The sequence below is a fragment of the Nomia melanderi genome, chromosome 4 (genome assembly GCF_051020985.1).
Source record: "Nomia melanderi isolate GNS246 chromosome 4, iyNomMela1, whole genome shotgun sequence".
NCBI lineage: Eukaryota > Metazoa > Arthropoda > Insecta > Hymenoptera > Halictidae > Nomia > Nomia melanderi.
Window position 1 is genome coordinate 15,955,965 of NC_135002.1, and position 18,978 is coordinate 15,974,942.

At 34.9% G+C, this 18,978-nt stretch overlaps 1 protein-coding gene across 7 annotated transcripts in view; it reads left to right on the forward strand.

The window, feature by feature from the left end:
* The first annotated feature begins 879 nt into the window (after positions 1-879).
* Positions 880-18,978, forward strand: part of nab (NGFI-A-binding protein homolog) — a 47,641-nt gene continuing 29,542 nt past the window's right edge. For 4 of the 7 annotated variants that reach the window (XR_004234638.2, XR_004234641.2, XR_004234643.2 and 1 more), the window contains exon 1: positions 880-1,991. Coding sequence is in view for 3 of the 7 variants with exons in the window: in XM_031972588.2 (XP_031828448.1) it covers positions 1,685-1,991 (307 nt within the window). In the remaining 4 variants the exon portion in view is untranslated. Of the gene's footprint in view, positions 1,992-5,490; positions 5,681-18,978 lie in introns of those variants that run through there. The other 3 variants (XM_031972588.2, XM_031972586.2, XM_031972587.2) reach the window with 3 other exon arrangements.

The window sequence follows — 18,978 nt, forward strand, 5'->3', positions numbered from 1 at the left end:
GTTTTACAAATACATATTTCGCATAGATCAACAAAAAAATAATAATAATAACATTATAAAAACCAAAAGTAAATTTTATTCGGTGTTACTGAATTCGAATCGCAGTATAAACAATACCGTGTAAATAGTATTTCAATCTATCGCGTAAAAAAGAAACTGCGTAAGTAGAGATACGGGTGTACAGTAGAACCCTCTAGAACGCAATTAAAATATTCCGTGTTACAGGATTTCACGTTTACGAATTTGTCGTACAATTCCCCTTTTGAATACTGGTCCACCTTATATTAACCCATTCGCTACCAGCATTTCTTTCAATAATAGTCCCCGCGGTTACATTATTTTATTAAATGAAACATATCATCTTTACAAAATACAAATAATAATCAAGAAAAGAAATCTCCTCGATTTCCTGTACATTACACTACGCGTTACAATATTAAATGAAAACACGTAAATGTAATTTACTCTTTGCACAAGATATGAAACATTGATCGTCACAAATATGCGCCGATGCTGGCGAACGTGTTAAATTGGTCCTCTGTTAGTATCAGTTTCTTATGGAAAATCTCATTTTCATAGTTATTTTTCGACGATTTTTTATGCGCGTTTAGGAGATCCTCCTCTAAATACTTACACGACTGTCATTTCATTTCCGGAGACACCGTACGCTCGCGAGGCGCGTTGCATCGATCGCTTGCCGTTAATCATTGCCCAGGGAATCAGGGAATTGAGGATTTACGTAGCGCGGTTAACGCGGTAATGATCATCGTTATTCACCTTCCTGATGGAGGGAGGAATTATCCGGAAAGGGGAGGGGGATAACCGCACGTGAATGTGGAAGAAGAAGGGGAAGAATTGCACGTTGTGTGGTCGGGTAGAGGGGGCAGAGCGCAGACACGCAGTGGAATCACTCGATGGCCGGCAATGTGCGCCGCGTCATCGCTCTGAGTGTTTCGCTGTTGCATGTCCAAGTGTTAACGCCACTTTTCATTAATATTATTCTTTCATTCATCGACCCGTGCGTCTCGAGCACGTACAGAACTCTAACAGGAAGAACTCTCAGCGTTCCTCTCGAAGGACACACAATCAATCCACCTATCAAGAGACCTACTTTTCAAATCATTCGCATAGATCCGCGTTTTCTACTTTTCTTGTCCACGTGTTTCACTTACGAAATTAAAGAACCTATGTTTGTCCAATGAAACACATACAGCCAGCTCTTATTCTTTCTCCGAAACTCTTCATTCAGCTAACGATTCCACTACTATCCTCTATCCTAATAGACCGCTTTGCAGAACAGAAACTGGGACACCATCGTTGACAATAGACGCGATTATATTGAAATCCCCTGCTTGCCCATTTCAACCAACCCTTAAATCCCGATCCTCTATCATCCTGATCATGACAATCGACCAATTGGTTTGAATTACTTCCCTTTCGACCGAGGACCATGTAAAAGGGAGTCCGATGTGTGGTCGAGTTGTTGGACACAGATACATTTCGATGAGTGAAATCGGTACTGTTCTTCGAGTGTCGTGAGTGTGGAAAGCGAGAGGGTGGCGGTGGACCGACCTTGGTGTCTTTATCCACCGAGCTGAGAAGAAGAAAAAGTAGGAGCAGAGGAGGAAGACAGGCAGGAGAGAAAGAGGAGCAGAAGAGAAGGAAGAAAAGTTATTCGTTGAAGATGGAAAGCCGCGTGGAGGAGACGAACGTACCGTCAACGGTGACCACGACGCGGGCGATCGGGACACCCTCCCCAATACCAACGGCGGCCATCAACGCGGTCCCTACCGCCGGTGCGTTGACTTCCCTTGCTTCCGTCACCTCTTGCTCCATCCAGAATCCCGTGGTCGTGGTCACGAGCCCTCCGACCAAGCACCAACAATCCGCTCCCGGGTTGTCCACTGTACCCGCCATCCCACCCGTGTCAGCTGTCAACGCTGTCAACGCGAGTCTGCCGAAGATACTCAGCAGGAACGTCAACGGCACGCGTAAGTCACGTGGTTTTCTCTTACTTCTGATTATCATTTTATACAATTGTAGTTTTATATACTATTACAACTCTAATTGTGATAACAGTTAGCAGAAACGTTAACGGAATGTGTAAGTCGCATTGATTATAATTTTATACAATTGTAGTTTTATATATTATAACTTCGATTATTATTTTTCACGTTGTAATCTTTGATTATTCTACTTCCCGAGATTTCGAGATGCTGATCCATTAGTTAGAGTATGTAATATTGATAGTAATTATAGCGAATATGATTAGGACGATATAGATTTGTTTGTGGCTGGAGTTTAGCGTACAGTTTAGGGAAACTGCATTGCAAAGACGCGTAACTCATTCATTGTTCCGTGCTCTTCCATGTGTACGTTTGTTTACGCTGTACTATATATGTATATATTTGTAAACTTTAGTTTACTTTGCATTTTAAACGTGTTTGTTTGGGAACAAATAAAAATTGAATTATATTTCGTATCTGATGTATTTTTATATACGCGATCGCAACAGTTCTTTTTTTATATGTTTTGATACAAAGTAAAACAGCATTTATTCGAGTGCATTTGAATGAATAAATGGAAGTGACACAGCTGATGTCCACGTTTAGATAAGTAAATACAGCATTCATATCAATAGTACGTGTAAACTTGGTAATTCGTGAGTTCGGTAAATCATTCATCTATTAAAACATTCGAGTAAGTGGATTTGTAATTAGTTGTTGTGCATTCTGTAGTGTAAGAAATAGATAATATACTACAAGAAGAATCATCACTAGTACGCAAGGCTTATCTTTTGATTTGGTTTAATGGAGTGAATTACTTTACCTTTATGTAAATTTGTGTTGTTTACCTATTCCGTTTCGTAAAATATATAGAAGCCTATTACTACAATGCATGAAGTTAACGTTATCAGATAAAGCAAACCGATAGTTTTTTCGATTAGTACAAAACTTTTCAAAATCGTCTGACATTATTCGCGTACAAATTAGGATTAAAGTAATTAAATGAGGTAGTTCGAAGTGCTGTACCTTGTATAAACGGGCTAAGTGTAGCATTTTCTACGAAAATCAACGCTAGAGAAACATTTATTCCATTAATTAAAGGGTATACCAAATGAAAAATAACTTGAAAATATTGAGATAATCCTAATTTGTTCTGTCTTTTATATTAAGTTGAAACAGTCGTTCGCGTAACGTTGTACAAATTTATTACCACGCGAACACGTGTGACGCGATAAAAAAATTGCAGTGAGAATGATACAGAATGATAAGTAACTTTTACGTTTCTACATTTTAATTGGAACCATCGCATCGAATCGTTTTCCGTTTTTGTTTTGTTCACAAAACTCTCCGTTGATATGTTGAATTCTTCGATACAGAGAATAGTCTATTGGAAACCAAACGACTCAATATTTTATATTACGATTCTTCTTTGAAGATATATTATATACTTTAGATTAACAATAGGAAGATTAAGAATAACATTTTTTCTTGCGACCATTTCTTCTAACGTTCTTAATATGAACAATATTTATCTTTCCATTTTTTTATTAAATGACATGCTTTTATCTTTTTTATTCTAGACTGATAGGTGAGAATGACAGAAATACATTTTTTTTTATCATTAACACTAGATTTACGGACATTTATTGTACAGTCTATTCCGTTGGTCTTAGAAAAATTGATGTTCTTTCATTTACATTTTTCAAATCAGAGATTTTAAGATAGACAATTAACATAGGTGCACATTTGTGTTATTCCATAAATTCAAATCAACGTTTATTAAATAATGTTTTATAAAATTTAATATACGTCTAATTGACGCGTTTCATAAACCTAGTGTTAATAAAAATTCATATATTCGATAATCGTGTGGTTCCAATATATGTGCAAAGTAACTCGGATAAAATCAAAATCACGTGCCGTTATTGCGAATGTAAAGAAACGATATATCTTCGTTTTAATTGATTAATTAAATAAATCTTTTCAATCGGTTCGATAGATTCATATACGTGCAATCCGCTGTTATATGAAAACGTGTTTCAATCAAATCTGTGACATCAATCTCACAAATTCTTCTATAGTTACTACTAGAACCTATATTTTAATCTATTCGATAACAGTGGACCAAATTCTCGTGGTTCAAACGAATGACAGTTTAACGCTAGTAGAACCACCGAGCATTTATTGGGGTTGATACGTAATCTTTACAAAGATCGTAACAATACATTTCTTTTCGATTTCTTCAGACATCCGGTATAACATTTAACAGAAACTGTTTACTTTCAAAATCATTTCGGACATCGAACAATTGTAAAATATCAATAATTGCAAAAGAAGAAACAACTAAAACACGTCATTTCAACGGGTACAGTAGTTCTAATGTTAAAGAAGATCAAATACGTGTCCATAGAACACAGACGTAGATAGGGAAAAGAGAGAAAGATAGTGGAAAAAGGACAGAAGGAATGAGAGACAGAGGGGGAGAGAGAGAGAGAGAAAGAGAGTGGATGGGCTTTGTCTACTCGCAATAGGAGGAGGCATGAGTCAGAGGGAACGGGCAAAAAGCAGCGCGCCGTGCAAAAAGACGCTTTTTCTTCCGCCATCGACGAGCAACTATTGCGAGAAGCGTTTTTGTCGGTTTCTTACGAGACGAACACAGGCATCGCCGGTATATATGGCCGTGCAAGCAGCGTACAGTTGACCAAAGAGCAGACTAACGGTAAAAAAAGGCGACGGTTCGCGGTTTTGCCCTGTGTTTCTCCGAAAGTTGAAATTGCGAGAGAGGATATCGTTCGGAGACGCCGCGCCGCGTCGGTCCACGCTTCGAACGTTCGCTTCGCTCTTCTACCCTTCCGTTTCCTCCGTGTATTCATCTCCGTCCCTCACTTCGTCTTTCAGCAGTTTCTTTTTCCCATCTACTCGATTTTTTGCCGAGCCGCGTGACGAAACGATTGCGCGAATCAAACGCAGAACTCTCTTACGCATTAGAAACCGCTTGGTAATCTCTGGTCGAATTAGAGTACGAAAGACCGGATACGATCGTTCAACAAATGCTTCTTTTTCTTTTTCTTCCTCTTTTTGCTTCTTCTTTTTTTCCTTTCCAGTCTTCTGTTCTTCCGCTTCGTTATTTCCTACGAGCGAATTAATTAATTTCATAAGAATCAAACGTAGAACTCTCTTACGCAATGGAAATCGCTTGATAACCTCTGGTCGAATTAGAGTACGAAAGACTGGACACGATCGTTCAATAAATACTTTATCCTCTTCTTCTTCTTCGTCTTGTTTTTCTCCTTCCTTTTTTCCCTGCCTTCTTCTCTTCTTCCGCTTCGCTCGTTCCTACGAGCGAATTAATGTTTCGTAACGTTCGGGGAACCCAGCCGATAAACTATCTCCTCGCACTTCTGCCAGTTTTTCATCGAATAACGGTAGAACACCGACGAAAATGTTTCGCGCTTTCGGGGGAATGATTTTCTCGTTACTTTGCCGGGATTCGAGGAGCGAAGCGTCGGCTGCGTCGGCGCGTTCGCCTAGAATTAGTATGCCAGCGAGACGGCCTATTCGAAACACCGGAATAATTCGGAGCGCCATAAATTTGAGCTCGAACGCAAGTAAAAACGACCTCTTGCTCGCTCCGCTGCTATGCAACATCACAAAAAATTGTAGATGTTTTTACGGTAAGTTTGCTGGATTCCCGCGCTTACTTAGAACTTATCGAGCCAAGAGTCTCCTTTTTTTGCGTTCTTTCTCTCGTGGAAACGTGTCCACCGGTCCCTTTTTCTCTTTCGAAATGTTCTATATTTTTCGGGATTCCAGCGGAATTAATTATAGAATTAATTTAACGTTGGCGGACCCGTTTTTGTTCCGGATTTTGTTTATATCGGAGGCAAAAGTATTCTTCTTCTCTCATTCGCCGATGAAAATGTGGGAATATGTGTACACTTGTTGAAGGAGAATCGGTGTTCGATACATGGACAGTTCATTTTTGAGAATAGACTAAGTCAGTTATTTCTAGTTTCGAGATATTTAAAGGCTTGTAATTCAATAAGTTGAAAAATATTTTATATGACAAAATATTTCGAAAAATATTTAATCTTGAAAAATAAGAATTTATTGTGACTCTGTACTGTTATATATAACTTGTAAGGAAATATGATTTTTGATGCTTGAAATGAATTAGTGCACTTTCAAAATTAAAGGCGCATATTTACGCGGTAAATATGACAGATTTGTGACTCGTAGCTTCCTTCATATAAAATGAATCATTTGAATTTCAATCATTACAAAAAGTAACTGTTTATATGCCTGACGGACAACGATTTTGTTAGAAGCAAGAAACATTTCTAACATTTTCTTTGTTTTTTTTAATTAATTTATTCAATTTATCTATGGACGTGAATTTTAATATTTTAATATTTTAATTTCGTGGAGGGGTACATTATTTTAGGGAAATTATAAAGTTATCGTTATTATACTATTAACACTACAGTCACATAAAGAATAAAAATACTAATTTCATCCGTTTGTTTTTAATCGTTGATCATATACTTTTATCACGACATATTCTTCATTAACACATTATTCATCAAATTGTAATCGTATTAACACATTCACGTCGGGATATGTTTTGCAAAAATGCAATGTTTGCAAAAATGATATTGTAGTGCATTCTTCTGTTATGAATTTAGTTTAGTGACTTTAGTTGCCATTTATGGGTAACTGTTAATAAATAATTTACTAAATAATATAGTTGTTAATGCTAGTTTAGTTTAATGTTGTAAATTACGTGTGCATCACCGGTGTTACATGTTGGTCTGAACTGTCAATCTGTTCTTTGAACTTACAGTTGATTATCAACACGAGATAGTTTAAAAATTTATTCAACTTTTGAAGATACTTTTAATGAGAGTTGCCAAGTGGTTTCTATATTTACTTTTTCATAAATACTTCCCAATTACTATAGTAATTCAAACAGCGCCACCCTTGTTTTAATATCCACCGTTCATCGATACTTCTTCATTTCATTTATGACCAAGCTTTGACCTTGTTTTTCACACGCTTCTCTTGGATTCTTTTTATTATTTTCTGAACAGTTGGCATCCTCTGACTTCACAATATATCTGCACAATTATCCGTTTCAAAATGAATTCTCTGTGACAAAAAGAATGCTCACGCGATTTTCCATTAGATTTGATATATTTTAATATCTACACTTCGCGTATCCATCGATTTTTCATCGGTTTCATGGCAGAATCAAAGTGATTTATAATAATTATTGCTGTTAAGGAATATTAGCAGTTTTTTCAAACAGTCTATAGAAACAAACAATTATAAACTTTATTTGGAAATACATTTCTTTAGTGGTATGATAAAAAAAAAGTGATTTAAAAAGAGAATTATATAAAAATTCACAATCATGCATTCGTCGTTGCACTTTTAATAGAAATTTTGTCCCAAAATTGCAATTTCGTTCGAATAAATCATACTTTCTTTAATTATTACTGGAACACCTTGTATATCCTCGTTTTTCTTATTGTATAAGAACAAACGTAAAAAAGGTAATAACTTAACAAATTACGTGTACCCGATACATGTTTTGCTTCCATATATGCACTGTTTGCAATTTTATTTTTTTCAGTACAGAATATATTTTACAAATGCGTTTTTTTTATATCATTACATAACTCATTTACATCATTCGATGAAACGTGTTCCAACGCAGCTAATTTTTTATTAAATGACAAGTATGTTAAGTATAATCCAATGGGAGATTACATTGGAGGAGTGAAATTAGTATTAACCAGTTAACTGCGTTTGATGAGTATACGCGTTATCTTAAAGCTTGAAATGATACTAATTTTTTCAACGATGCATTATTTAGTTTTTCAGATAAACATGTAATTCTTTTTTGTTTTGTTTGGTGTTTCATTAAAATATATCCTAGGTGCATTCGTCCTGCATTTGATAAGTACACGCTTCATTTTTTTATTTCATTACGTGCGAAACGAGAGATGTTTCAAACGAAATTCCAGAGTTAACGGATTAAAAAGTGATCCTTCGTTTTTGCACATAACTTTAAATGCAATCTAGGTTTCCAACACTAGTTTATTCTATAGAAGCATCGCCGTAGTAATTTTTAAATAAGTACATTTTTTGCGTTCAACTACATATACCTATATAAGTACTTAATGATAGATAGAAAGTTCAATTTCATTTGTATTTTTAAATACATGAAAGTAGTGTCTAATGTACAAAAATAGTAACATACATAAATACATTCTACTTTATATCGTTGCAAAATTATATTTACAAAATGAAGAAATGTGTATTGTTACATTTAAAAATGAAGAAAATGAAGACTGATTTTCAGCCAACCAAATTTGCTTTTCGCTGCAAGAGACTGTTTCTTCAGTACTTTATCATACTCTGCGTACACAAAGAGTTTCACAGATATGAAAACTTTCGTATTGATTTAATTTTTGTTTATTTTCTGTTGATGGGCGAAGTTTTGCTCCTGAGAATGCAATAAACATACATATGATATTTATGAACGTACCCTATTTTGAGTTCCCGTTGATACTGATTAAATTATGTAAATGAAACTATTAATTTTCAAAATAATTTCGAATATTTAACACTTTTATGATATCAGCAAAAGCAAAATAAGAAAATTAAAACCAATCATTTCGACCGATACAATAGTTTTAGTGTTAACCTTTCGCGGTCGTATTAATTTTATCTAGATATGAAGTTTTGACTTGTTTTTAAATTTTAAGCGAATGTAACACGTTCGCTACCAGCGTCACATATTTGTGACAACCGTAATCCTGTGTTTTACATAATGAAAATGAAATTAATCCTATAGATATTGTTATTAGAAACGATAAACTACGACATTATATTTAGGAACTCAATGACTCGTTTCAGTTTCATTTTTCAATATTATAATTGAAGAGACCGTCACCGAAATAAGCGCTGGTAGCGAACGTGTTAATGCAATAATAGATCTTTATTTTACATAAATTATTTTAATAATAATACAATTATCATTAAAGAATTAAAAATTAAGATTAATTCTTTAATTCTTTAATTTATGATTTGTAATTATGTATTTTAGTTATTTTCCTTTTATATCAACAGAACGGTGAAAGTGTTCTGTCGAGCATAGTTCGCCTTACGAACGCAAAGAGTTAATGTACAGTTGGCTGAAGGAGTATCTTAGCTTTGAGATGAAAAATAGTAGAATGGTCGAGAAGGAAAGACAAACCACCGAAGGATTCCCCTTTGAATCAGTTAGGGTCTGGTTCCAGTTTGTCACTCGAATTAGCTCGTATTAGAGTGCATCCACCCACGGGGCGCGCAACTTCTCGATCGTATTCAGATTACATTCAGGCATTCGTTTAACCTTGGCCAAGGCACGGATAGGGTCCACGAGTAAGATCAAAGAACTCGTTAGAACAAGCAGCTGCGTGTGCACCGCTAATATTTGTGCCCGTTTCGAATGCATCGAATCAATTGTTATCGGATCGAGAATATGATTTAATCTGACCCGATTCTCCGTTTCATACCTTTTTCTTTTTTTAAATCAGCCATGCACAACTATTGGAAAATACTTATTCTTGTATTAAAATATTTGCACACCTTAAATAACTTTTTAATGCAGCATTTTAACAATAGTACTACCAGATGGGTCAATGTAACCTATTTTAGGTTGTTTTTTTTTCTATTACTGGAAAGATACGGACGATTTACTGGGAAATTATTAAATAAATTGCTGCAGTAACACGTAAGCTAAAATGTAAGTCAATCGAAATTTTAATAAATTCACCCTTATAATTTTTACGAGAAAATTACGAACACCTGGTTTGATTGCTCTAGTTCTAGTATTAAAAAACTGTTGTCTTCAGGAGCTGAAACTTTATAAGCGTGTAAATTTTCCTCCAACTAAAGATACTTCAACAGATATGTATACCAATTCTGTTTTTTAAACGAAACATACTATTTATTTCTTGTGTTTTAAAATTTGTCTGCTTCTCAGCAAAAATATATTTTCATTATTCCCAAGATTAATTACTAAGACGATAGCTTTCGTCGAGGATAAACACTTTTAGGTTATTTTTCTAAAATGGAATTTTTAAAATGATAAGCAGATTTTCTGAAATGTGAAATAGTGGAGTACAGGTTCACTCCATATGAATGGTGTGACGTTTAAATTTATTATTAAGGTTTTTATTTAAATTTATACGAATTATTATATAAAATTACTAACAAATTTCATTCCTATCTAAAGTTCTTTCAATATTCTCCAAAAATGCATTTCAGGAATCCGAAAACCTTTTTCAACGTCAATCCTTCCAAATTCTTCTCAACGTTAAAAAATAAGCTGTTCCTAACCTGACACACAGCAATATTTATCGTTTCGATATCCGTTGTAGCCCTTTGTACTCTTATATCGATTATGACTCGACATCAGTTATATTATTTTTAATATTATTAGTCAAAAGAATTGTTTACTCTGCTTTTTACAAACCAACCATCTTCCAAACTGCACTTCAAATAAAATATTTAACATTAGAACTACTAAATGAACCAAACTGACCTATTCACGAATTCCTCTTTCCGAATTATAAAGAAGACAACAAATGTGTGTTCGAGACGCTATCAAAGAATTAATTTACGTAGTAATACACATTGTGAATCCTAAGTCAATTGAAATCTCAATGGCTGTACTCTTACAGTTCGAACCAAAAATTTGGAAAAGTCAATTTTACTGCTCGGTGGTTCGTCTTAACCCCTTGCCTTATAATATCGTGTCAGACTGGTGATGAAGATATCAAACAGAATTTAACAAACATAAATACAAATAAGAAATATTATTCTCCGGTTATCGATTATTATACTTAATAGCAAACACAGACATAGAATATGCTTTCAATTTTCCTCTTCGTTTCAATAAATTATTAACGACAAAGTAGTTACATCGATCATAATGGAAAAAGAAATCACATGTTAAGGGATTAAAATAATACAGAATCATTTGCACACGGATGTTGCCGGTATGGCGACATCATATATTCCCGTCGTACCTCGGATGTTTTAATTATTCTTAATTATTCATTCATTTCTATTAACACTATAAGATAATCATACGAAATCCAAAAACAAAAATACGAAACCTCTTAGTCATTAATTCGTTACTTCCGAGTAGTTCCGAGTCATTAATCCCTAATTTCCGAGTAATATAACTTTCATTGCAATTCAACTTCCACAGTAAAATCACATTTTCGCAAAATTTCTTCCAAGCATGCTGGTACACAGGTACCACAAGAAAAGCTTCCGAGTGCAAAGGGTTAACGCCAGTCACGGTTCCCGATTTAGACTCTTCGAGCGCGAAGGGCCCCAAAGAAACACGCGAAGATTGGGCGCAGAATCAGTTTAGCCGTGGATGAAGCGGTTCCAAAGAATCGGGGATACGTAATGTTCCCACAAGAGAGGCAGATGAGGAGAGGGTCTTTACTTCGTAGTCGAATAAATTAAGAAGCGTGGAACTGGCGCGTTCGCTGGTCCAATCGGTCCGTCGCATGGAGACCGGGGACTGTTCACCATTTTCTCGCGTATATAGTACCTTTCCCCGGTTTTTTTGTTCTAGACGATAATCCCGAAGAGCGATGCATAGCTGCGGCTGCGTCGTTGCCTCGCTCTACCTGTCGAAACCGCGGGAAACGATGTCCCTCGAGCTAGCTATGTAGCTGGCGTGCGTGCGTGCGCGCGTGTGTATGTGTGTGTTGCCTGGTCGTTTCGTTTTAGACCGGCCGGACCCGTCGCTCGTCCGGCCCCCGATTCTCGACCCCCGAGCATATGCATATCATCACCCTTTTACATCAGTCACGAGAAAAAAACTCGGAAGAGGCCTGACCCAGAAAGAAAAAAAAAATGAACGAACAAATACCTCGAAAGAATTCTTTGTCTCCTTCTTCGCTCCCTCCCTCCCTCCCGCCCCACCGTTCCCCGTTGCTCATGGTCTCTCCTCTCCGAATCGGCTCCTCTGCTTCCTTACCGCTCCCTCCTGTCCTCATTCTCTCTGTCTATCTGATCTCTTCCTTTCTCAAGCGGTTTTTGTCCTCCCAGTGGGACCCCTTTTTTCCGTGTTTTTATCACTGTTCGACCTTGCCAGCCGAGGGTGAGACCGAACACTTTCGCGGGTCCCTCTGCCCGCGTCTTCCTCCGCTCGCGCCTTCCCTTTCGTCGACTCGTCGAACGTAATCGCCGATGGTAATGACTGCTGATAATTTTAATACGCGCACGGCCGGCTGTTTTTGCACCGGCATCGGCCAAAGGACGACGGATCTTTTTTAAATATTGCGGATATATGCTTTATGCAGAAATATTGTAACTTTTAAGTGATTGCCTGTGTATTTTGGATATTGGCTTTTTTTGTGAAAGTATCCGTGTCTGGTGGACATTCGATTTTTGTCGATTTAGGCTCGGAAAGATAGGAGTTGTTTATTTAGATGTTGACTTAAACGATCAATTTTCATTTAACTTTTTTAAACGCAAATAATTGCTTTTTTTATGACATAAATGCAGAATTACGTTTATTGATTTTTCCTATATAGGTGCATAATTGTTTTGATAAAGTTTTAGACTTCGTGTAATGCATGATTTAATCGAGTTGCTTTATCATTATTGCGTATTCATTCTAAATAATTTAAAAATTTTTAAATAATCACCGTGTAGCTGTGCGAATTATAGTAGTAACTTGATTTAGTTAGAGAACACCGGTGACCCCCAAGGTATTCAGTGTGTTAATATTGTATAGATTATACAATATTTATTACTCACTACTGCGATATTTAATGTATCAGTTAGTTTGTTTACAATCTTTAGAAAATCGAAAAGACCCAATAGAACTATAGGATTCGAAGAAACGTGTTATCCTAAATAAAATTCTGAAATAGCGATCTATAATTGTTATTATTAATGCTTTTAATTTTAAGATTATAACATAGAAACAGTAATTATGTACATTAAATTATAATTACAATTATATACATTAAATATTGATTGACTAATATTATTCAATAAATATTTAATATGTTAATAAATGTATAATATATTGTACATTATGTATATATTATATACAGGGTATTAATTTGAGCTCGAGCACCTAAGTTATTCCCGCTATTATTAAAGGTAAGAGAGCGTACCATGTTCTTAAGGCGTGCATCTGATGGTGATACAAAAAATCCTGTGAAAGGTCATTTTATTTATTTATTTTTTCTTACTTTCAATAATAGCGGATATAATTTAGGTGCTCGAGTTAAAATTAACACCTTGTATATATTATTATGTTCAGTTTATTCATAACAAAGATATTCTTTAAAAGCTTCTCGAAGGAAGTTTTCAGTGCTAGTACGTGATTAAATGAGGAAGCATGGTAGGAAGTAATATCCGTTAAAATTTAGATAAATAGAAGTGGGAACGAAGTAGCATCGACGTGTCAGAAGACGAGACTGGTGGATTAAACAATCGTTCAACCCTTCCGATAAAAAAAGTAGCCCTTGGTGCGTCACTCGTAAGCCTTCCCCGCGTCTTTGCCAGCTCGAAAGAAAAAACACACTGAAAAAGTGGTTTATTCGCTAGGTGGCCGTGGGAACGTTTTCCTTTCTAATTGCATGATACTCTTCCTCTATTTTTTATCTTGAACTATCTTCTACTTACGCCTAAATATTAGGTCAATACGAAAGTTGAAGAGAATTGAAATATAAAGTGATTAATTTCACTGAAAAGTAAATTTTCTGGTCGTTTCTATTAAATATAATATTGTTATATTTATATTTAGATATTGTAAAAATTGGTAACATTATTTTTGTACCTAGAAGTCATAAAAAGAGAAAACTAATTACACTTCAATTCTTCTCATTTTTGATAGCTATTAATCCTAAATAAACTAAACTTAAAATTAGCCTTGCTCTGTAACTAAACATTCGACTCATAGACTACAGATCAAAAGCATGTAGGCTATTTTCTTATTCCTTCTATTTATTTCAACCAAAATAGCACAGTTTGAAAGGCATATTGTTAGATTCTAATTAGAGAATAAAAAAGCGGTCAAAAGCAACGTTTGCAGTCTTCGCAAAGAGAACACTTAATTAATGCTCCTTGTGCGCTCCCAGTGCGATACTGGATTTCGCAAATTATTTTACAAATATTCTGTATTAAAATTAAAATAATTTTCTTATCTTCCTAAGTAAACTTAACTGAAGCTGTAACACTTCAATTTTCTTTAAAACAGTCGTGTCCATAGGGTTGCAACAAAATTAACTCTTTCGGCCCGAATGGTACATACAGATAGCCTACCACGGATATTTGAAATTAACGGAAAGCTAGAAAAGGCTTAGATGAAAATTAAGCTTAAAGGAAAATTATACCACATAGGGAGCTTTGTTTATGGCTGACAGCGTAAGTGCTAATCAGTTGTCAGTACGTGTGTTTTGGTTAATTAGTGCGCAGCCATAAGTTTACTCTACAAAACTCATATAAAAGAAATACATATTCAGGAACGAAGGGGATAAACAGCGTAAACAGGAACGTTTGATTCAAAATAAATTATTAGGTAAGAGGTTAAATGTATTTGTTACGTTATTATAGAAATGAGCATGTTGATTGTTCGTATTGCTTCATACACCTTCCCTAAATTTAATCCAATACATGCCCCAAATTCCGGGGTGAATCGGATATTTTTCACTTTTCATTTTTTCCCTACTAAAACAAAGATTTCTAAGTGTTTAAACATTTTCCTTACTCATATTCAAGCTGAATGTCTACTAATAAGAAATTAATGAAAAAATATATTGATTGTAAGTTTTAACTGTTAGTATTCTGCTGTTAAATCTAAACTGATACGATTCGTCTCAATCTACCCTAATTTGAATGAAAAGAATACAGTGATAATAAGCTTGCAACGCGCACGAGAAAAAACGCGGCTAACAACGACGGTAAGATCTTTGTTTATAATCAAGACCAATTGGAAAGGTGTGCAATTGTTAATCGATTGGGATTTTACGATATCGCTAATAGGTTTTGACCGTTGTTTTGTCGCAGGTAGAAATGCGAGAACGGCAAAAAATCGAATCGTGCAAGTATATCGAGGCAAACTCGTCGCTATTTACGAAGGAATCCAGATTTATCCTGTTTATTCGGTCGAAGCCTGTCACACGGCTTTTTACCCCGGCTGTTTTGGTACAGCTATCTTTCGCTCGACCTCCGAACTCTTTCATTTGTTCTCCGCCGAGCTCGATCCTGCATTTTATATCTCGGCCCCGTGATCGTCCATTTTTGCGGCGCGCTGCCCGCCACCGTCATCGATTCCGCAAAAACACCTTAGATTAAGTATCTTCTTTCCCGTCTGTGCTATTTTACGCCGAATACGTAGAAATTTCTCGCGGACCTGACCGAGAGAAACGCGAGCCCCGCGCTTCAACCCGGCTTTTTCAACCGAATGGAATTCGTTTCGTATTTTTCTTTTCGATACTCGTCATTAATATGTAGAATAAAGGCTCGCCTTAGGACGCAAAAAGCAAGTTGCACAGCCATTTGTATTCAACAATTGTTTCTTTCGTCGTAAACATTCCTAAATCGAAGAATATAATGACATTTTGTTGTCACGAAAATTCATTGACAGATGTTTAGGTGGTTGTGTTCAAAGATAAATCGTCGTTATTTTTTCTTTGCGCTTGCGTGTTTATGATCGGAAATTCACATGAAAAATTTAATATAAACATGTAACTATAATTTAACTATGAAATATTATTATTTTATAAATTCAGTGAATATACGAACTTATAAAATAATTTCTATTAACTTATTATTAATTTCATAATTTCTATTGAATCTTCTTATTTTTTGTGGCACTTATTTCTTATTTAAGCAAATAATCCATTGTTAATCTACGATAATTATTATTTAACACTAAGTCTACGGATATTTATTGTACAGTTTATTCTATCATTCCTAGAAAAATTTATCGAATAATATCTACGAAATTCAATATTCGTCAAATTGACGCGTTCCGTACACCCAGCGTTAATCTTCTTCTTTCAAATATCCCCACAATGATGACTTCGAGCCGTCATATCTAAAATCAATAGCTGCAAATGAATAATTAAATTATTCAAATAATTCTTTTCTTCTGGCGTTTAAGCGTTTGATGCACAATTACATTTTTTATACAAAGAGTTCTTAAAGGTTTGAAAATTTCTGGTCCGCAAAGGGTTAAGAGTCTAACCGTTTCAAACGATGAGATTCTTTTTCGTCGCTGACATATAAAGATTCCGTGTCCCACGGGAATGCACCCAAAGATTTTGCGACTTTAACGGCCCGAGAGTTTTTTTTCCTCGATGGCGCAGGAAGAGGGCACGAAATCGGTCGACCATACTTTAAAACGCCCTAAGGGTGGGTCCCCAATCGAAATGGGCAGGGGATGGAAAAAGGATGGAGGTTGGCCCACGGAAGGAGGTTGGAATCCGGTCCCCACCCTGTGTGCCCGAAAAACGGTACCCCAGCCAATGTCGACCGAGCCGTTGCTACCCCGTAGTGGAAAACACATTTCCTCACCCTTCATCTCATAGTTAGCCACCATATCAAACCAACGAGCCAATAATCGATTAATTTTTTCATTAGTAATCGATTACTCTTCATTTGCATGCTTGGAACATTTATTAAACCCTTTTCCTTCATAACCTACGTGTTTCATTCTTACGACTTAACGAGTTCTTCGCGTATTAGATTGATATAATGACAGATGCGATATCGATGAAATGAAAAGATAATTATTAAGTTTGCTGGTTATTTGATTGAAGTATATATTTGTATAGTAAATTGTAAAAACCCCGCTGTTTTTATAAAGGATTTGCTTGGGGATAGGGTAAACCGAGACGAAACAGATAAAAATAAGAATACTGATCATATTTGTTACGTTGTAACCGAAATGAGCATGCTGATTGTCCACATTCCTTCATACATCTTCTCTACATTTAATCCAATACATTTTCAATTGTTTCAAACCATTGTTTGCCACCAGCACGTGTTAGAATCGAAGCGAACACGCGCGAACGTAATGAATTCGTGGCTGGTCCAAAATACGTATCTAGTTGGAATTTTAAATTTATAATGACAAGCTAAGTTTGGAAATTTAAATGTTTTTTTATTATTATTAGTCCCTAAGGTGTCTAAATTCAGTATTTAATGTATTTTAGAGTATTATATTGTATTTTATTCATTTATCGCCACAAACTCCGAAGTGAATCGAATATTACTCACTTTTTAACTTTTTACTTATAAGACGAAGATTCTTAAATTTAACAAATTTTTCTCTACTTATATTGAAGCTAAATATCTATTAATGAGAAATGTATGAGAAAAGATGTTGATTCTAAATTTTTTAACTATTAGTTTTTCCCTGTTAAATGATCCGATTTGCCTCGGTCTGCCCTATGTGGAGTGACAATTATTTTCTTTTTTAATTTTATGTTTAGTTACTTTTTGAAAAGCTTCTACAATTATGCGTAACTGTCGAGCAATAATTATAAACTAGTGAATTGGCATGAAGGAATTTGATGAAACGCAAGAGTTACGTGTGCTAAATTGATACGCCAAGATCCTTTTTATAACTTTTTGTATATTTTATATTAAAAAGATAAAAGTCACAAAGTCTCAGAGTAGTTTGTTGACAAATAACAAAATAGGAAAAATGTGTGCAATTGACACAAAGGACGAATGAGAGTTAATGAACGAAATGAAAGATTATATATAATTTCTGTGATATCTGATTTTATTGACATTTCTTATTATATGAAAATTGTTGTTTATAATACAATCAATATTGTCATATGGATAAGAAACAACAAAATAGTGTTTTATACAAAATTATTAAAACTTATGCAAAACGGTAACTCTATGGGAAAACATGAATGTTTTATGTAATAATGTTCAAATAGATTTGTCATTGGTTAACGTATATAGAACACACATCCGGAAAGTATAACAGTGTTTTTACAAAACGATATTTTATGTTTATCAAAAATAATAGAAAAATTTTCAAGGAGGTTTTAAAATTTTCTTTACATAGGTATAGAATTACTGAACTCATTATGTGTTAGTGATGACAGTTTTATGATACGCGCGTAAATTCTCCGAGTTTCGTCTAAAAACAAATCAGGTTGAACATAATACCTATGCTCATTTATCTATGTTTTTCTCTTATACAATTTCCTATGAAACGCTTTCATTGCTCTAGCGAGATAGAAAATAGCTTCTAACGCACAGCAGAAGTGTGGAAACACGAGCATAGCGTCAAATTGGTAATAAAAAAATTACATTCTTTTTATTTAGGTAATCTTTCAAAATGAGAAATTTTTTACATGAAACAATGTATTTACTTACCTTTTTATCATTCCATTCAATATTTTTACGCAAAATAACACAAAAATTCATGTATGTAATAGTTTATTTGAATAGTTGTTTATTCTATATTTAACAGTTTTGCTCTGTTTTGTATCATTACAAAATCATACTATAAAAACTACAGGTTTAAAAACTCTATGAGTGGATTCATCCCGTAAAAGTAATTTTATAGAAGCTAAATAGATAAATGAATCATCGACAGCTTCATTAGAATCAGAAAATTTAAATTAGCTTACTCTTTTTATTTCTTTCCAAGAAAGTAACAATATATTGTGCGGCATTCCACAATCGTACCCAAAACAATGAAAAACTAAATCCAAACTAGCAGCAAGAAAGCAAATATCCAAAGGCCACAGTGGTAATAAACATCGAGCCTGAACATCAACAACGCGCAATTTTGTTTTAACGTGCTCGCGTCACATATTTGTGATGCTGGACATTTTGTAACTTGCATAAAGAAAATGAAATGACTCTTGCGTGTGTTTCTGTTTAACACGTTGAACGCCGCATA